Consider the following 19,804-nt stretch of genomic DNA (forward strand, 5'->3'; position numbering starts at 1 on the left):
GCCTCCAACAAAGGAAATGTGTTCTGCCTGTTTGACACCCGTCTACCCTATGGAGAAAATGGTGGCAAGTAAACTAACGCTTCACCACAAGTGTTTCAGCTGTAAATACTGCAAGAAGAAGCTAAGGTAAGACATTTAAACATCAAAGCAAAAATTCTGATTCATAAAATAATTTAAAATTTAGTGGCTCAACGAGGCTGATATCGACTTTCATGTAGTGAGGATTTCTTATCCTTGAGTCCCAGCACTTGATTAGACAAATAAACAACCTTTTTTTGTTTGTTTGTTTTTTGGCAGTATTCACAACTATTCATCACTTCACGGAGAGTTCTACTGTGTTTCTCACTACCAACAGCTTTTCAAAAGGAAGGGAAATTATGATGAAGCATTTGGGCACACACCACACAAAGACCGCTGGTTCAACAAAAACAAGGCAGCAGATGAGCCAGATGCCAGATCCCCTTTCAAAATGATCAAAAATTACTTAAATTGCTCTGCTGAATCCATCCCTGCTAAATCCACTGAAAGCAAATCTGGACATAAAAGTGTGGCTGATGTAAAGGGCAAATTAAAAATAAGTTGGCCACCAGAGAAAAAGAATCCTGGAGTTAGTGCATCACAGCGATCTTTTGTTTCAGAGCAGAAAATTGAGAAATCTGAAAAAGACAACAAGGCGACAGGTCGAATTGACTCAGGGCAATGGAAAACTGAAAGAGTCCAAAACAGAATGGAAGTGAGGGATATGCGGGTGAAAGAACAATCGAAGTCTCAGGGGTTTGTTTCATCTGAAATTGTGCCTTTAAAGAAACCAAACCAGTCCAGTGGGACATCAAAGGCAAGACATATCCATGACACGATCACTGCCAGAGCACCAGAAAAACTCATTTCTGTTGTTAACCAAACCAAGGATCAAAAAAAAGTGTCACCAAACCCAAAACCAAGCAAGACGTCAACATCCAACGGATCAGACAAAGGCAAAGTTCGGAAATCTGTCCATTTTGCTCCAAATATCGAAGTTGTTCAGTGTGAAGAAACTAATCAACCAACCTCAGAAGGTAACTCTAAAACAATCCCACATGAGTCGGATAAAATAGATAAATCTGACAACAAAGCTAAAATTGGCATCAACAATCACAAGATTGAGGTGTCCAATGAAAAACCTGAAAACAAAAACTATGAGGTAAAGGGGGAAAAAACAAAACAGGAGAAAGAGGTGGAAGTGCAGAACAGTCAAGAAATTCCACGAATAGGCAATACAACCCTGACTGGACCAACAGAAGAGGCTGAGCCTTCACTCAACTCCCCAAACATCTGTTCAGCTCAAGGCATTACAAGCCAAATAGAACCACCAGAAACAGAAGCATCAGCAAAACCAGCCGGTACACAAAGATCAGAAGATTTTAACCCTGCACAAAACTCTGCAAGGAGTCAGGGCAGAGAAGCGATCAGCTATGAGAAGAATGAAAACCAGCAACAAACAAGTGATTCAACCCAAGATGAACCAAACAGCATTGATCAGAAGAAGCCTTTGCCAAGAACAAATTCAAGAACTAAACTGGGATCCTTGTCCAAAGGAAAGAGTCCTTTGTCAAAGCTTTTCACATCAAGTGGAAATGACAAACCCTCCAAGGTTGAGCCCAAGGACACCAAGAAACCTGATGTCAAACAAAGCAGTGGACTCTTTGGAAAACTGTTTCACTCATCCTCAGATACCACGAAAGTGGCCTCACAAGACAAAGCACGAGCCAAACCGAATACTGCGACAAAAAAAGCAGAGAAGGAAAATGATGGGACAAAAGACGAGCAAATTCAGAAAGATGTTTCCAAAATTGCATCTGTGGAACCATATCCAAGACACCTTACTATTACACACCCTTCTAAACCAGATCATTTGAGGGTTGCTAAGGCACATCCTTCTATACCAGATCTTGCAAACTTTACTGAGATACATCCTTCTGAATCAAATTCTTCAGGCCTTAATGAGTCACGTCCTCCTGTAAAAGACGATTCAAGCCTTAGTGAGACACATCTTTCTAAACCAGATTCTTCGAACCTTACTGAGATACATCTTTCTAGACAAGATCCTTCAAGAATTACCAAGGGCCATCCTTCTGAACCAGATCCCCAGAGATTTATGGAGGCCCATCTTTCTAAACAAGATACATCAAACCTCACTGAGGCCAATCCTTCAGAACTAGATTCTCCAAACCTTACTGAAGTACATCTTTCTGAACCAAATCCTTCAAACCTTACTGACTCCAGCCATTCTGAACCAGATCCTTTTAACCAGACAGAGGCCTATCCTTCTAGGAAATTTCCTTCCAGACTTACTGAGGCAGATCCTACGGAAAAAGATCATCTAAGACTTGCTGAGGCACATCCTTCTGGGAAAGACAATTTAAGCCTTACTGAGGCACATCTTTCTGAACTAGATCCTTCAAACCTTATGAATGCCATTCCTTCTAAACCAGGTTCTTCAAGACTTACTGATGCCAGTCCATCTGGACCAGATCCTTCAAGACATACTGAGGCACATTCTTCTGAGAAAGATCCTTTAAACCTTACTGAGGCACAATTATCTGAAACAGATCTTTCAGAGCTTACTGAACCTCATCCTTCTAAAAAAGATCAATCAAACCCTTCTGAGGCACATCCTTGTGAGAGGGATTCTCTCAACCCTACTGTGAAACATCTCTCTGAACCAGATCTTTCAAACCTTAACCAGTCACAATTTTCTGAGCACAGCAATTTTGATCTGTTTGATGAACCATCTAGTGTACCTCAAATGCCTTTAACTGAACAAAATGATAATCAAACAGGTGAAGAGGAAAATTCTACAGGTGAAGAGTCAGATTTACAAGGCATCAAGACTTCAGGCCTTTCTACAGATGATCCTGGAGTTCCTCTCAAAAGTCATCCTGACATCTTGATAAATGATCCATTCACTGATTATATTTTTGACAAAGATACCAGTTCGGCCCTCTTTGGTAATGTGCCCAATCAAATAAATGCAGAAGAATCTTCTCCAAAGCCAAATATGCAGTCTAATAAACAAGATAAAATACAGGCTGACCACCAGGAGCTTCTGGGTCCCTGTAACAGTTCTGATTTGTTAGACACCCCAACTCTTTTTTCATCTTCCCTCACTGACACAGCTGTACCGACAGCTGCTGCAATGAAAGAATTGAGTCTGTTTGACTTTCCGTCAGAGGTTGTGCCAGCTGCCAGTGACTCAGCACCTCTCAAGCAAAACGACAGTTCAGATCCTTTCTGGTCCGTCAACCCAGTGAGTGAACAAAGTGCTGATTTTGACACATTTAGGCAGAATGACCTGTTCTCTCTGCCTCTTGTTAATGCAGATGATCAAACTAAAGCTCCCACCAGTTATTTTACTGATGACATCTTTGGCGTTTCAGACAGCTCAGGCAGTGCAGATGCATTTCCACAGTTGCTGAGCACTCCAGCTCCTTTTAACTCACAGGGGAATTTGCTCGTGGCTGATGCAGCTTCTACTGCTGCTCCCTCGGCCCCGATAGATCTGTTTGGAGATGGCATGTTTACAGCACCAGTACCACTGCTGTCGGTGGCAGAGCCAAGCGGTGTGAATGTAGACACTCTGATGGTGTCAGAAAACAGTACTGCTGAGCAAAAATCAGAGAGCAGCAGCTGGATAGATGATTTACTGGGATAAGTGTGTTTGTATGAGATGCTTTTTTTTCCTTCTAAATCTCCTCTTTTAAAAGAAAAAATGTATACGAATTTCCGACTTAATTTTTATAATCAACAATTAAATTTTAGTAGCAAAACTAAAGTGATTAAATATTCATTATACAAACTGTGAAGTATCGATGTGAAAATTGTTTTTCCCAAATGTATTAACAAATGTAAAAATACAATTTCAAGAATTAAAAAATTTGGGTTGATGTTTTTTTCTTCTTCAGGAATATTTAAAGTTATTTTCAAATATTTAAAAAATAGCACTGGTCTAATAAAAGTAAAAAGTGAAACTCTATGTTCCACTTTAACTTATTAAGACCTGGCGTCCACACGCGAGGACATCACATTTTGGGATACATTAACACAGTATTTAATTCTGCTTATCTGGGGCCCTGAAACTATGAAATAAAAAGGACTTATCATAAAAGAGCTCGGGTCTTAAGAAGTTTAAACTGGAGGAAGACAAGGATGACACGAAAAACAGGTTTTCATGACTTCTTTTAACAACAAATTGAGCCTTCTGGTGTTTCTGCACATCAGGTTTTTCCATTACTGAGAACAGAAATGTGGGTTGGTTCAAGATTCACAGAGTAAAAGAAATTAGAATTTAATTTTTTAAATCTGATTTAATGTGAAGTAGAAGGGATAACTTAATATAACAAGATCATAAAGTTTGATTTTAATTCAGATGATACAAAGAGATCCAAACTCACCCAAAGACTGTAAAAACAATAGACGAATCGAGCTGTTACGTTACCCATAGAAAATGCCATACCTCCGGCCCCCGTTAAATGAGGAAATCCCTCACCATTGCTTCCTGATACGGGCGGCGCCATCTTAAAACTAGTCGACAGCTATTGGTCCGAGTCGCTCTGAGTCATTCTATCTATGGCAATGGCGACAGTAGTTGCCATTGATACGATGACTCCGAGCGACTATGACCAATCACTTAGTCATTTAACATCTGCACAAAACTGCTCCACGTTTTATCAATCAGTGGTGGAGAGTGCTCTCCTCTATGCTGCTGTGTGCTGGTGCAATACCATCAAGAAGAACATCTCCAGGCTCAACAAGATCATCAAGAGGGTGAGCTCTGTGGTGGGACTGAAGGTGGATCTTGTGGAGGAAGTGGCAAAGCAGAAAACTCTGACCAGGTTCAGGGCCATCATGAGGAATCCCTCACATCCCCTACATGAGGCCTTCACCAGCAGAAGGAGCACATTCAACAACAGACTGCTGTCCCAGCGCTGCTCCACAGAAAGACTGAAGAAATCTTTTGTTCCTCGTGCCATCAGGCAATACAACTCTCTGGCAGGGTATCTTAAAAGTTATTTCTTGTCATTTTTATTTATTTTCTATTTCATTTTTTTACCCACTGATTTTGTAATTGTTTATCTATTTACTTTTTATCTATTCATCTTTTTAGTCTATTGCTATTTTTACTATTTTTATTGTTTTTAATGTGTGTATGTGTTTTATGAGTGTGAGCAGATGGCCATTTGGGAATAGGGATTATTAAAGACCTATTCTATTCACAGTCAACTGGTTTCAACATGGTGCCCCCCGTATCAAGAAGCATGGGTACTTCCTCTTAGGGAACATGAGAAGGGAGGGATTGAGCTGTCCATTGTTTTTATGGTCCATGAACTCACCTCAGGTCTGAATGAGTTGATAAAACTAAGTGCTGACATGTAAGGGTTAATGGCCGACTAAGTGTTCGGTTATTACTTTTTAACGCACGCCGTGGAAGCCTGAACCATCCGCGAAGTGCGTTTAAAAAGTAATAAAGCACACTTCGAAGGGCCATTAGACCGCTTATACCATGGTCACTTACAAAAGCAATACATATTAACCAGTTTTTAGTCCTTAATTCTTGTTTTTTTTTCGATTTGGATCGCTATTCTCACAAAAAGCGGACTATAGTCCGCGTCGCGCAGCACCACCGCTGCAGTCAAGATTCGGCGATATATATATGCTGATCGTCCCGATGGGTTGAATAAAGCATCAGTTCAGAGAGAAAGTTCACCTGCTTGTTTTTGTCCAAATGATGAAGCAAAAGGTTGTTTTAAAGAAGCCGGCGCAGTGATACAAAACATTTAAAATAGGTGACCGGAACTTCTTTTTTCACCGTTATCAGGTTTTAATCCACACCCAGCAGCCAATCAGAATTGAGTTTTAAACCGGACCAAGGTATGAAATGAGATGACAGCCACCATCCTTACATCACATATTCACTGTACTTTTTTTAAGGGTTTAAAAGTTTGCCTCTGTGATTGGAGGACATTAAAGGGTCATAAATTCAGTCACAAAAGCACCACAGAGACTTTAAAGGTTAGAGGATTCACATGTACTTTAGTGTGTAAGAGTAACCAGCAGAGTTAAGTTGCAGCAATAGTTAATGCTTAAACAAAAGAAATTTAAATTAACTGATATATAAAGAGTAAAATGCGTTGTTTCATTTCATGCAACAACATCTTTGATTAAAACCCAACATAGGTAACTGGAGGTGTAATCAGATTGTTCCATAGAAACTCTTTTTTTCACAGGTTTTCTTAGGCCATCAGATGCTCTGTCAGTCAGTGGATCTCAGGATCTGGATCTTGTGGATCTGGTTCTGGATCTGGTCCTCTCTAACTCTGGAGACACTCCGGTATTAACATTTTACTTGAGAATGTTTCATTTTCATGGAAAGAAATTTTCTATATTAGTTATTTTAAAAGACTGAAAGAGGACAAAAAGGCTAACACAGCAGAATTTGTACTTTTAAAATTTAAAACATGACATGGAGAAAATAGAAAGGTGAAGAGACAGGAGGGATAATCATACTTTAGTAGGTGCTAATGTAAATACAAAATCAAACCTGGTGTGTTCATGGCACACAGAAAAAAACGAAACATGAACAAGACAAGACACTAAAAAACAGTTTCAGAGAAAAACCTTTTCGAGCTAAACCATAGATTCTCCTATTATTCTACATTTGGTGAGTAATCGTACATTTTTTGAAATGTTACTTTTATTTTCTTAACATAAACTGACATTTGGAATATTGCTTGGCATGGCCTGCCCTATATAGGTCGAGCCCATACAATACCCTAACAAATATTTAATATTCATTCACCTTCTGTGCTGCAAATTTTGTAAACTTTCTTCCCAAAGAAGAATCTGTGAATTTAACTGAATATAAACCTAATTAACCGCTACCATCACTGTGGATCCAGGTTACAATAATCTGTTAGTCAGCCAGGTAATTGCACACATGAATAAATGTCGGCTGCTGTTGCCACAGAAAAGTGAGGAGAAAACCAACTGATGAAAAGTAAAACAATAACTACCCAAACTACAGTTTGGTTGTTTTGTTTAGTGCAGGTTTGTTGGACTCAGGCTGGTTTCTCGAGGTAGTATACTTTCTGTGAAAAAGAAAAGAGAGATTGTGGACATTAAGCAAAAAAAAACAAATTTACAAAAAAAACATTTGGATAAAGCTTTTTGAACCACCAATCCTAAAACCAACTTCTAAATTTTTTCTTCTTCTTATCATTTGTGAATATTTATAATTGTGCAGTATATCTAGATGTATAAATAGTAATTGTATTAAATATAAATGTATGTCCTACACAAACACAATTAGATCAGAGTTAAAATAATACATTTTATAGGCATCTTTAGCATTTTTAGCATTTTTTCCAAAATATGGGTAAAAATAATGCTTTTCAGCAATAAAAAGCATTTCTTCATTTGCATGAACATTCGACTGGTCGTCTCGACCCTGGTTTTTCTACAGAGCTGTCACCCACAAACTGTTTACTTACAGTTTTCTTTCCGCCTCGTCAGTAGAATCTGGGAGTTCCCTTTTTCTGGTTTCAGGAAGCAGGTAGCTCAGAGCTCCACTGACCACTGTGAGGCTGCTGTAGACCACGATGGGTATGGACCAGTGGTACACAGCCAACATGTTGAGCAGGGGTGACAGTAACCCCCCAACTCTACTTGCAATTGAGCCCAAACCAGAAGCTGTTTGCCTGAAACAAAAATAAATGTATCTCCATGATTAATGATTATTTATGCAGCTTTTACTATTATTATTAATATCTCCTTTGAATAGCTAGAGTTAATACTCTTAAAGTCCCACTCCAATCAACTTTTGATCTATTTTAAAAGTGTTCCCAGTGGTCTTTTAATTATGTAAATGCCATTTTTAGACAAAGTTAAAATGATCTCAGTTGTTTTTTAGGATAGTTTCTGCAGAGCGGCAGCCCCTCGTCCCTCCACCTAAACATTACGGGTGCAACAAAAATGTTGGGCAAAATGGGAGCTATCCAGCCATAAAAAAAATATTTTCATGGAAGTGGGCTTTTAAGTGTTTAAGTGTAACTCAACAAACAAAGGAGGTTTTGTTTTCTTTTTCACACTTACCGAAACGATGTTGGAAACAGCTCCTGAACATACAGACAACAAACTGAATCAGCCCAGCTGATAAAAATTCTCCCAGCAATTGCCAATGAGGTCACAGCAATGGCATTATCTGAAACAAACAAACCAACAAACAGAGTAAAAAAAAACTGTGGTGCTGCAAAGCTTTGGCTATGGGGTCCATGCACTCCAACTGTTTTTCATGAACCTGCTTTAATTTTGTATTTGATCAAACATTTTAGGGAACAACTGTCTTGTAATTCAATAAAGTTGGGTTTAAATAATTACCATTTTTCTGCTAGCAATGTGCTCTAGGTTTTATGATGTGATGTCAGTATAAAAAAAAATTGTGAGTGAGCCCACTTCCTTGGATGAGAAGCAACCCCACACATGAATGGTCTCAGGAGGCTTTACTGTTGGCATGACACAGGATTGATAGTAGCGCTCACCTTTTTTTCTCCAGACAAGCCTTTTTCCAGCTGCCTCAAACAATTGGAAAGAGGCTTCATCAGAGAATATGACTTTGCCCCAGTCCTCAGCAGTCTATTTGCCATACTTTTTGCAGAATGTCAATCTGTCCCTGATGTTAATTTGGAGGGAAGTGGCTTCTTTGCTGCCCTTCTTTTCACCAGGCCATCTCCCAAAAGGCTTCGCCTCACAGCTGCCTGCTGCCATTCCTAGGCAAGCTTTGGACTGGTGGCACTCCGATCCCCTTGCTGAATCCTCTTTAGGATATGATTCTGGTACTTGCTGAACTTTCTTGGATGCCCTGAAGCTTTCTGAACACGAATGGAACATCTTTCTTTGAAGTTCTTGATGATGCTATTAATTGTTGATTTAGGTGCAATCTTAGTAGCCACAATATCCGAGCCTGTGAAGCAATTTTTATGCAACGCAATGATGGCTGCACTCATTTCTTTGCAGGTCACCAGGAACAATGGAAGAAGAATGATTTCAAGCATCACCCTCCTTTTTAACATGTCACGTCTGCCATTCTAACCCAATCAGCCTGACAAAACGATCTCCAGCCTTTAACTGAAATGCATTAGGAATGGCGTAAAACCATTTTTCATATGCTGGACGGAGGTTGAGGCAATCTGACGGGTGTTACCTTGAGGGACGGCAAGAATTAAAAAGCACAGGAATCCTCCGATCAACATTGTGGACATCATGGAAACCTTCCTCCCCACCAACTCCAGCAGCCAAATACACAGAATATTAGCCGGCAGTTCAGTCAGGCCAAACATGGCCTGAGTCAGGAAAATGTCCAAACCAAAGTTTCCCACGTTGAAGGAAAGGCAGTAGTAAGTGAGATTCAGCGAGAACCTGTGGGAAAACGGACAAAAGCTGACAATTGCCCCTTAAGCTTGGCTCGTCTCTTTGTCTCATTAGCTGCGGTTACATGTGCAAAATATCTTGATCGGACCAATGGTCGGATCAAAATTCAACCGTGTACATGGGCTCGGGAAAGACCTTTTCCGATTAGAACGAACGTTCACATGGCCACACTTGCGGTCGGAATGAATCATTTGGGCATGTGCAGTAGTGTCGAAAATACCGGAAGAGGAAATGAGTCCTGTTGTAAACAAACAGAGTTGCCACGCTTATACGGCATCTCGGTAATATACGAGATGATCTTCTAAACGTGCTTTTATTAATGTTATGAATATTATGAAGCGCCTGTTCGCTCATCATTTTATTTTCAATCCGTGTGGTCAGTGCTTTTTTTGTGGCAGAACGAAGCTGGAAGAAGAGAAGGCTAACACGCGCTAACAACATTAGCCTTCTTTAATGAACATAAAATCCATGCGGGAAATGCTGCAATCTGCAACTTTATGTGGGAATAACATCAGTCTTTATTTTGTCGGGACACGACTGGAAAAACAAATCCACGTGATTGTTTGAGCGGTTTCTAAAGACTGAGCGTCTTTTCTGCTTTGAAAAGCTCACACACACCGCCCCAAAGCAGCTGTGTGAGCTAAGTCCGAGGTCGGAGACAATGTTCTCCTGAGCCCGGCGGCCGCTAACCCAGAGCGGCGGGTCGGATAGCAGTCCAAAGTTTCCAAACAACAAAACGCACACGTAACCAAGCATCCTCCCCTCCCCTGAAACACAGAGTTATTAATCTGGCTGCTCTGCTCAAAGACACGGTTCGCTCGGTCCACCGGCAGCCAAGCCCGGACGCAGGGCTCGGGTGTCGGGCGCAGACGTCCCCCCCCCCCCCCCCCCCCCCCCCCCGGGAGGGGTGTAAGAGAGGCGAAGAGCCAGGGGGGCGAGGGCGGAACGGCGCTTCGCAGCCGGTCGTTCCTGTTCGAGCTCCAAAGCCTTCGCTGGAGCGAAACACCATCTATGCATGACGTTAAAACAGAGCAGTAGTGACACACGATCGGAATGAATCGTTTACATGCGCAACAATCGGATCAACCATCGGCATAACCCACCTATCTCGATCAGAAAGAAATTTGATCCGAACGAGTCTGATCGGGGCAGACCATTCCGAACGGCGTGTTTACATGACGCATTTTTCTTCCGAACAGGCGTTTATTCCGATTACTTTTGTCCATGCAAACGCAGCCATTGGTGCAGCTGGTGTGTGCATGGTGAAATATCACTTACCATGCCATCATTATGGTAAGGAAATACTTCCGAAGAACAGGGGATTGGAAAAGAACTATTATGCCTCCCTTTGTCTCAGCTTCTTTCATAACAATCTGGAATGCACAGGGGTGAACACAACATCACGCTAACTTTTACTCCTCATAGCCATAAACAATTTAGTTTCCTCAAAAATAGAATCATCTTTTCTAACACTATGCAGTCTAGAAGATGAAGCAATGTAAGGTTAACCGATTTTGTTACTGATCTGTCACGTGAAAACCTTTCTTAAAGTCCCACTCCGATTATCTTTTGATCTATTGTAAAGTGTGCCCAATGGTCTTTTAAATACTATTATGCAGTTTTTAGCCATAATGAAAAAACCTGCGTTGTTATAGTGGAAGAAATTCGTTTAAAATTTGCCTCTGAGTTGTGAGCGGGTTTACAAGTAGATGCATCAGAATGGAAAAGAGCAGGGAGCATGTGCTCCACCTGTCAAGCTTTGGTGCAATTTCAATAAGCAATATCTACCTCCGTTCCAGGTAAGATGGGTTCTTGCATCACTCACTCCACACACCACTCATCAACTGAGCCTTCACTCTAAACAAATAGCTAAATTCCCCACCTTTCTTTCAGCCAATCACAATCATACTTCTGCTTTTAAATTTATGACCGTTTATCTCTATACATTTTAGACGGTTTTGCCGGCATTCTCCACCTGGCCCTCAACCACCATCAGCGTCTTGGCTCTGGGGTTTATCCATTTATGGTCCGGGCTTTTCCTACCAGAATAAAAACATTGCCTGTCCAGAGCCTAACTGCTGAATAACTTTGGAATATTTCAGTCAGACAACTCAAGTAGTATAAGAATATTTATTTTCACATTCTTTTAGTTTGGCATAAGGCTCTGTACATTTCCATGACACAAGATTTCCATAAAACTTTTGGGTAATAACTACCCTAACGGACCTCACAGGTGGAAGCCGGGGAGGAGGGTGAGGCGATGAAAGCAGCGCTTGGGGTAAAGGAAGAGAACGAACAACTGCACACATGGACTTAAAGAAGACGCTGAACAGGTGAGTTGACTAACTGAACCACCCTAAGGGAGTAACCGAGTAAAACACTGCTAGAGTAGTCTGCCTGAAATGCTCCTAAGGTCGCTCACTTCATGCATTTTTTTGTACGTATCACAAATAAATTGAATTACTAAGGTATATCCTCATTGAAGCTTTTCCACGTAGCAATTAAGATCTTTCTCAAACGGCATTTGTTTCGTCTGTTCCTGATTTACAGCGATCTGAATAAAGAAATAGCCAGAAATGCAATTTGCATTTGTCCTCAATCATGAGATAAATGCCACAAGAACTACAACATTTATCGGAGTGGGTCTTTAAAATCTATCATTATTTAATGAAATTACAACTACTGATGTTATTTATGTTGTGTTTGTCATTTTGACTTTGCATGGAGTAAAAACAATTCTGAAAGGGTACCTTTTCCAGGATGGAGTCTGAAATAGTGCGTTTGTTGATGGCTGCCACTTTGGTAATGAGCAGCTTGGCTTCATCTATGCGTCCTCTTCCCAGCAAGCACCTGGCTGACTCTGGAATGAACCTGTCCAGAACTGGTCAATCACTCTTGTCACTGCTTGTACTGACCAAAGCAGAACTTTTTGTAACAGTGAAAAAAACCCTGAATGCACACCATATGTAAACAGAGACCACAGTGAATGAAGTCCCTATGATGAACTGAGCCATTCTCCAGTTCCTGATGTAGTATATGAGGCCTGCAAGGACGGACTGCCCCAATGCACCGAACAACTGGGTGGCACAAGCTCCCCATGACCGCCGGGATGGACCGATCCACTCTGTAACTGCAAACATGGAGTGGACATGAACATCAAAATCAGGGCAAGAAGTCAACTATCAAAACTGACACAATGAAGCCTTATAAATGCAAAAAATACTTTAAAAAAAAGATTAGACTAATTCAATTCAGTTTGTTTTATGATTTACTCAAATTCATTTTCTTCTTGTTGATGAAAATAATTGCATTTTAATTTAAGGGCAAACTGTTATTATTTGCAATAACTACAGGAAATCAGCCTCCTTTAAATGAACTATTTTATTTAAACGTGAGGTAACTTTTCTCTAACCTGCTTTTAGAATATTTCAGACAACGCTGCATAGTTTCAAAGATGATCTGAGTTTAGACAATGTGCAGATTGCACTGTTGAATGTTGGGATTACATCCAAAGGAAGATTTCACTGCCTTATTCTGTGAAGATTTTTTAAAAACAAGGCAGGGAAAAGGTGAAACATTGTAAAAGAATAGGGGCTGAGCTAAAATGATAATAATAACAATAATAATAATAATAATAAGAAGAAGAATAGGAATAAGAATAATAAGTGATACTTTTTTATCCCATAATGTGCAAATTCTTCTCCGCATTTTGAGCCATCCCCTGAGGGGAGCGGTGAGCTGCAGACTAGCCGTGCTCGGGGGGGGGGGGGCAACAGCTAGCTGGGGAGAGCAGGGATCAATCCGCCAACCCTTCGGTCGTTGGACGACCTGCTCCACCGCCTGGGTTAAACTCAAGCATCGTGTTTCATTGCACCTAAATCAGTTTCAAGCGTTCAGCAATTTGTGTTTTGTTTGGCAATCTTACCACATGTGGATTTTTAATAACACTCAAGAAATGGTTTACAAGTTTTTTGGTTCAGCAGAAAAATAATTTAGGAGCTACCAAAGAAAAAGTCTGATATTGCCTTATATTTTTTTTAAAGTGATAAATGAGTCAGTTTGGATGTCATTCTTTAAAGTGAAGGATGAAGAGGTAAAGCATACCCAGAATAACACTGTTAAGTCGATATCCTCCATAGCCAATCCCCACTATGAACTGAGACAACAGGTACAGGTACAGGTTGGGACAGAGGCCAGTCGTTACACTAAATATGAGCATCAGAAAAACTGGGATCTGAGTGGCACGCTTCCGACCGAACCTGGAAAAGACGACATTCTCAAATCGTGAATAATCCTTTCCCAATGAACACATTTTAATGAAATCTTTGCATATACAGTACAGTATAAACTAAAATTCTAATGTTTTTAATTCTTCAATTTCGAATAAAAGCGTATTTCTTGAACACTTACGATTCAGCAAATGGTCCAAGTAGAAGACATCCAGCCAGGCTTCCTGCAATGAACACAGCCTGTGCCACTTCTTTCAAAAAAGCCTGGTCACAGACTAGATCAAACTGAGGACAAACAATGATCTAAAACTTAGTAAAGGAGAGACACTTCAGTTTATTGCTTGCTATTTCACTTACATCAGTGACTATGGTGGACTCGTACTTCATATTGCTGTAAACCCATCCGTTGGTGCACACTGTGGTGTCGTTGAGTCCGTACTCCCAGATGGTCTGGATGTCCCAGTCCACTGGAACAAACATCCTACACCTGCTGAAGCTGCCATCCTCCCGGCGGGGCAGAGTCAAGTTCAGCTGCTCCTCTGTAGTCAGGTTTGGGGCAGACTTAAGGATCCAGTCGGTGTTACAGTGTCGCTCCGGGTCTGACTCAACAAAAATCAGACTGGCGAAGTGAAAATTTAGAAAAAGACTCGGGAAGCAAAGTGCAAACAAAATGGTTTTCTGAAAGAGTCCGAACTCTCCAACACTCTGCAGAATCTCCCCGAAGTCAGTCATGGTGAGGATGCAGGTTTCTGTTTCAGAGATGCTGCTGGTGAGTGACTTTTAAAACAAAGCCATTAATGTTTAAGCCCTCAGCAGTGAACCTGAGGAGGGAGGACAAAGCACTTCAATAAATACCTTTTTAACTTTTATAACCTGCCCTTCTTGGACTATTCATTGAGTAACATGAGGATAACTTTTTTTTTATTCTAATAACACTGCTAAGAAATATGCATAATGGAAATACTGAAAATTGTAATTATTCCCCCAAACTTCATTACAGTAGGTTAGGTAGAGGAGCAATTAGTTAAATATTCTTTGATTACTAGTTAGCCTGATAATAAGCCTGTCCAAAGAGGAATGTTTTAAGCCTAACTTTGAATGTAGAAACTCTGTTGGCCTCTCTTACATGAGCTGGGAGCTTATTCCATAAGACAGGGGCTTGGTGTACTTTTAGAAGTTCTGGGAACCACAAGCAGTCCTGCATTTTGTGAGCAAAGTGTTCTGTTTGGTTGGTAGGACATTATGAGATCTTCAACCCTTGTGCTATCTTAGATGACCCCACCCTTACATTGACTTCTTCTCCCTACCATGACAAAGGTGGATAAAGATGGAAATATTTCAAGTAATCCATGGACACCAGTGAGGTTCAGCAATCATTGAAGAAAAAAGGTTCAGCGCACTGTCTAGTGGGTCTAGATGACCCAACTCCCAATGGTTAAGTGCCAAGGATAGCACAAGGGTTAATATATGATGGGGTCACACCATTTAAGGCCTTACAGGTTAACAGGAGAATTTAAACTTGTGTTCTCTCCTGCTAACAATCTTGCTGCTACATTTTGAACAAGCTGAAGACTTTTTAAAGAACTTTTAGGTCACGCTGCTAGCAAAGAGTTACAGTATTCCAGCCTCGAAGTAGCAAAGAAAAGTGGTTCAATATAAAGTACAGCATGCAAACAAGACCTCTACAGCCTTGCCTCTGTCTAAGAAAAATAAACTGCATTCACTGTGAAGAAATGTATGCATGCTGTTTTAATTTTTATTGCATTGGAAGTGTTAAGGTCCAGGCTTACATGCGTTCTTCCATTTACTCGTGACCTCTGACAAAAGTTTACTGCTTTGACCTTTTCCTGAGACTCAAACCATGAGAGCAGAGCCGTGCAGACATTCCCATGCGCAGGAAGAAGTTAACCTTTGCTCCGGTAATTGCTTTGGGGTTCTGTTGTCCTTAGCAGATTTGTCATGGACAGATAGGAAAACATTTTACCGTTGAAGAAGAAGCGACAGTGTGGTCAACTCCAAATATGGACCGAAGGAAGTGGGTCCAGCTGTCGACAACTCCATGCACCCAGGGAGATCAGTTCAGCGGAGCACAGGATAAAAATCTTTCTTTGAGAAGCAGTCTTTTGTCTTCTCTTCCTGAACTGTCCGCAAGTCAGACACATGTAAGCTGTGTGCATTGCAGACTCCGGAGTTTTATGGATATCTGTTAAACTTTGTTTTATAAAATTCTGTCAGGGAATAAAACTTTTTAAATCTTTACTCTTCTGAATTCTGGTCATCTCTTCCTCGATGCTTGAACACGTTAAGGAAACTGCAAGACGAACAGATTTTCCTACAACTGCTGTAATTTGAATAATACAACTGACTAAGTCAGACGATAACACACATTTGGAGCATCTTGATAACTGAATGTGCGGATGCTACTGTATAGCAGGGTTGGAACTAACTTATTTCGAATTGAATGTTTTACAAAAACAAATAACTTTTTGTTGTAAAAAAAATGCCGTACTAGATATTTTGTAGTAATATTTTGTGCACTGCATATCAACTAAGTTTTTGGTGTACCATTGAGTTTTTGTCACGCACATGTACAGTTGTAGCCAAAAGGTTTGAGAATTACATACGTATTGGAAATTGGAAAAGTTGCAGCTTAAGTTTTCATAATAGCAATTTGCATATACTCCAGAATGTTATGAAGAGTGAACAGACGAATTGCATAGTCCTTCTTTGCCATGATAATTAACTTAATCCCAAAAAAAAATTCCACTGCATTTCATTGCTGTCATCAAAGGACCTGCAGATATCATTTCAGTAGCCGTCTTGCTAACTCAGGTGAGAATGTTGACGAGCACAAGGCTGGAGATCCTTTTGTCAGGCTGACTGGGTTAGAATGGCAGACGTTACTTGTTAAAAGGAGGGTGATGCTTGAAATCATTGTTCTTCCATTGTTAACCCTGGTGACCTGCAAAGAAATGAGTGCAGCCATCATTGCGTTGCATAAAAGTTGCTTCACAGGCTAGGATATTGTGGCTTCTAAGATTGCACCTAAATCAACAATTAATAGGATCATCAAGAACTTCAAGTAAAGAGGTTCCATTCTTGTTCACGAGGCTTCAGGGCAACCAAGAAAGTTCAGCAACCACCAGGATCATCTCCTAAAGAGGATTCAGCTGTGGGATTGGAGTGCCACCAGTGCAAAGCTTGCTCAAGAATGGCAGCACAATATTGTATGGCTCTCACGAAATTATATTTAAAAATATGTGGTATTCGTGGCTCTCTCGGCCAAAAAGGAGCCCGACCCCTGAGCTAGGGGATCGGAGTGCCACGAGTGCAAAGCTTAATCAGGAATGGCAGCAGGCAGGTGTAAACATATCTGTACGCGCAGTGAGGCCAAGACTTTTGGAAGATGTCCTGGTGTACAAAGATGCCACTTCTCTCCAAAAAACATCAGGGACAGATTGATATTCTGCAAAAAGTATGGCAAATAGACTGCTGAGGACTGGGGCAAAGTCACATTCTCTGATGAAGCCTCTTTCCAATTTTTTGGAGCATCTGGAAAAAGGCTTGGCCTGAAAAAATAGTGAGTGCTACCATCAGTCCTTTGTCATGCTAACAGAAAAGTATCCTGAGACCATTCATGTGTAGGGTTGCTTCTCATCCAAGGGAGTGGGCTCACTCACAACCTTCCCCCAAAACACAGCCATTAACAATGACTGGTACCAAAGCACCCTCCAACAGCAACTTCTTCCAACAATCCAACAACCGTTTGGTGACCATCAAAGCATTTTTCAGCATGATGTAGCACCGTGCCATAAGGCAAAAGTGACAACCAAGTTGCTCTGGGACCAAAACATTTACATTTTTGGTCCGTGGCCTGGAAACTCCCCAGATCTTAATCCCATTGAGAACCTGTGTTCAATCCTCAAGAGCTGGGTAGAGAAACAAGAACCCACTAAATCTGACAAACTCCTAGAAGTGGTTATGAAGGAATGGGTTGCTTTCAGTCAGGATTTGGCCCAGAAGTTGATTGAGGACATGCCCAGTCGAATTGCAGAGGTCCTGAAAAGAAGGGCCAACACTGCAGATACTGACTCTTTGCATAAATGTCATGTAATTGTCGATAAAACCCTTTGAGTGAAGTGCTTGTAATTATATTTCAGTACATCACAGAAACTGAAAAAAAAAAGAATAGCACTTTAGCAGCAAACTTTGTGAAAATTAATATTTGTGTCATTCTCAAAACTTTTGGCCATGACTGTATACTTTAAGGACAAGTGATGCAAAATAATTCATTTTACATTTTAAAATTTTGAATCATAGTTTCAGCCTTCAGCAAAAGAAATGTGTTCTGCCGGTTTGACACCCATCTACCCTATGGAGAAAATGGTGGCAAGTAAACTAATGCTTCACCACAAGTGTTTCTGTCATGTTATTCAAGGCTTCGAGACAGACCCAGATGCTGGAACCCGGAAGGAACTCAGAAGAGTTATAAGGTAAGTAATTTGGTTTATTTTGTTCTTGTAGGTGATCTTCCAGAGGTGATGTCTTCAGCTCGAGACTGCAGGTAGGTGGGAGGACGAGGCGTGGCTGGAGGGCTTCTGTGGAGGCTGAGAGGGCATGAACAGCTGGCAAGGAGAGCGTGGAAGGAACAGGCGGTTCCGGAGGTAATCCCAGGTAGCACTCGGGATGATGAGTCCTGGAAGCGAGACGTAAGGCAAAGTTACTTAACAGGAATATTCTTCTTGGCATAACCATGAGTGACCAGACAAGCACCATGGAGGAGCAACAAACTGGCGACAAATACTGGCTGTGGATATCCTTAAGAAGACAGCAGGGCTGACGAGGTGAGTGGAAACAGCTGGGAATCCTCTGGAGCAGAGCAGAGAGGGGCGGGGCTGACAGAGGCACCATGACAGTTTCAGCTGTAAATACTGCAAGAAGAAGCTAAGGTGAGACATTTAAACATCAAAGCAAAAATTCCGATTCATAAAATCATTTTAAGTTTAGTGGCTCAACAAACCTGATATTGACTTTCATGAAATGAGGATTTCTTATCCTTGAGTCCCAGCACTTGATTAGACAAATAAACAACCTTTTGTTTGTTTGTTTTTTGGCAGTATTCACAACGATTCATCACTTCACGGAGAGTTCTACTGTGTTTCTCACTACCAACAGCTTTTCAAAAGGAAGGGAAATTATGATGAAGCATTTGGGCACACACCACACAAAGACCGCTGGTTCAACAAAAACAAGGCAGCAGATGAGCCAGATGCCAGATCCCCTTTCAAAATGATCAAAAATGACTTAAATTGCTCTGCTGAATCCATCCCTGCTAAATCCACTAAAAGCAAATCTGGACATAAAAGTGTGGCTGATGTAAAGGGCAAATTAAAAATAAGTTGGCCACCAGAGAAAAAGAATCCTGGAGTTAGTGCATCGCAGCTATCTTTTGTGTCAGAGCAGAAAATTGAGAAATCTATAACAAATAACAAGGTGACAGGTCGAATTGATTCAGGGCAATGGAAAACTGAAAGAGTCCAAAACAGAATGGAAGTAAGGGTATGCGGGTAAAAGAACAATCAAAGCCACTGGTGTTTTTTTTTTTAATCTGAAATTGTGCCTTTAAAGAATCCAAACCTGTCCAGTGGGCGATCAAAAGCAAGACATATCCATGACACGATCACTGCTAGAGCACCAGAAAAACTCATTTCTGTTGTTACCTATACGAAGCCCATCGAGACGACTGTTGTGAATTTGGGCTATACAAATAAAATTGAATTGATTGAATTGAATTGATTCCAACAGATCAGACAAAAGCAAAGTTCCGAAATCTGTCCATTTTGCTCCAAATATCCAACTTGTTCAGTGTGAAGAAACCGATCAACCAAGCTCTAAAACACTAAAACAATTTCGAATAGATAAATTTAACAACAAAGCTATAATTGGCATCAACAATCACAAGATTGAGGTGTCCAATGAAAAACCTGAAAATTAAAATTTGAGGTAAAGGGAGAAAAACCAAAACAGGAAAAAGATGTGGAAGTGCAAAACAGTCAAGAAATTCCACAAATAGACAATACAACCCTGACTGGACTTACAGAAGAGGCTGAGTG

The 19,804-nt window shown here is 40.8% G+C and overlaps 1 protein-coding gene across 1 annotated transcript; it reads right to left on the minus strand.

The window, feature by feature from the left end:
- Window positions 1-6,049: 6,049 nt before the first annotated feature.
- Window positions 6,050-14,540, minus strand: LOC101161007 (solute carrier family 22 member 13-like). Its single transcript, XM_020710934.2, has 10 exons — window positions 14,049-14,540; window positions 13,873-13,976; window positions 13,567-13,721; window positions 12,424-12,592; window positions 12,213-12,333; window positions 10,741-10,835; window positions 9,236-9,450; window positions 8,128-8,236; window positions 7,527-7,733; window positions 6,050-7,124 (listed from the first exon to the last, which is right to left on the minus strand). Exons 1-10 carry the CDS (start codon window positions 14,421-14,423, stop codon window positions 7,055-7,057), a joined length of 1,620 nt encoding a protein of 539 aa, XP_020566593.2. The 5' UTR covers window positions 14,424-14,540; the 3' UTR covers window positions 6,050-7,054.
- Between the last annotated feature and the right edge of the window lie 5,264 nt (window positions 14,541-19,804).

This window comes from Oryzias latipes, chromosome 17, assembly GCF_002234675.1.
Source record: "Oryzias latipes chromosome 17, ASM223467v1".
NCBI classification, from domain to species: Eukaryota; Metazoa; Chordata; class Actinopteri; order Beloniformes; family Adrianichthyidae; genus Oryzias; species Oryzias latipes.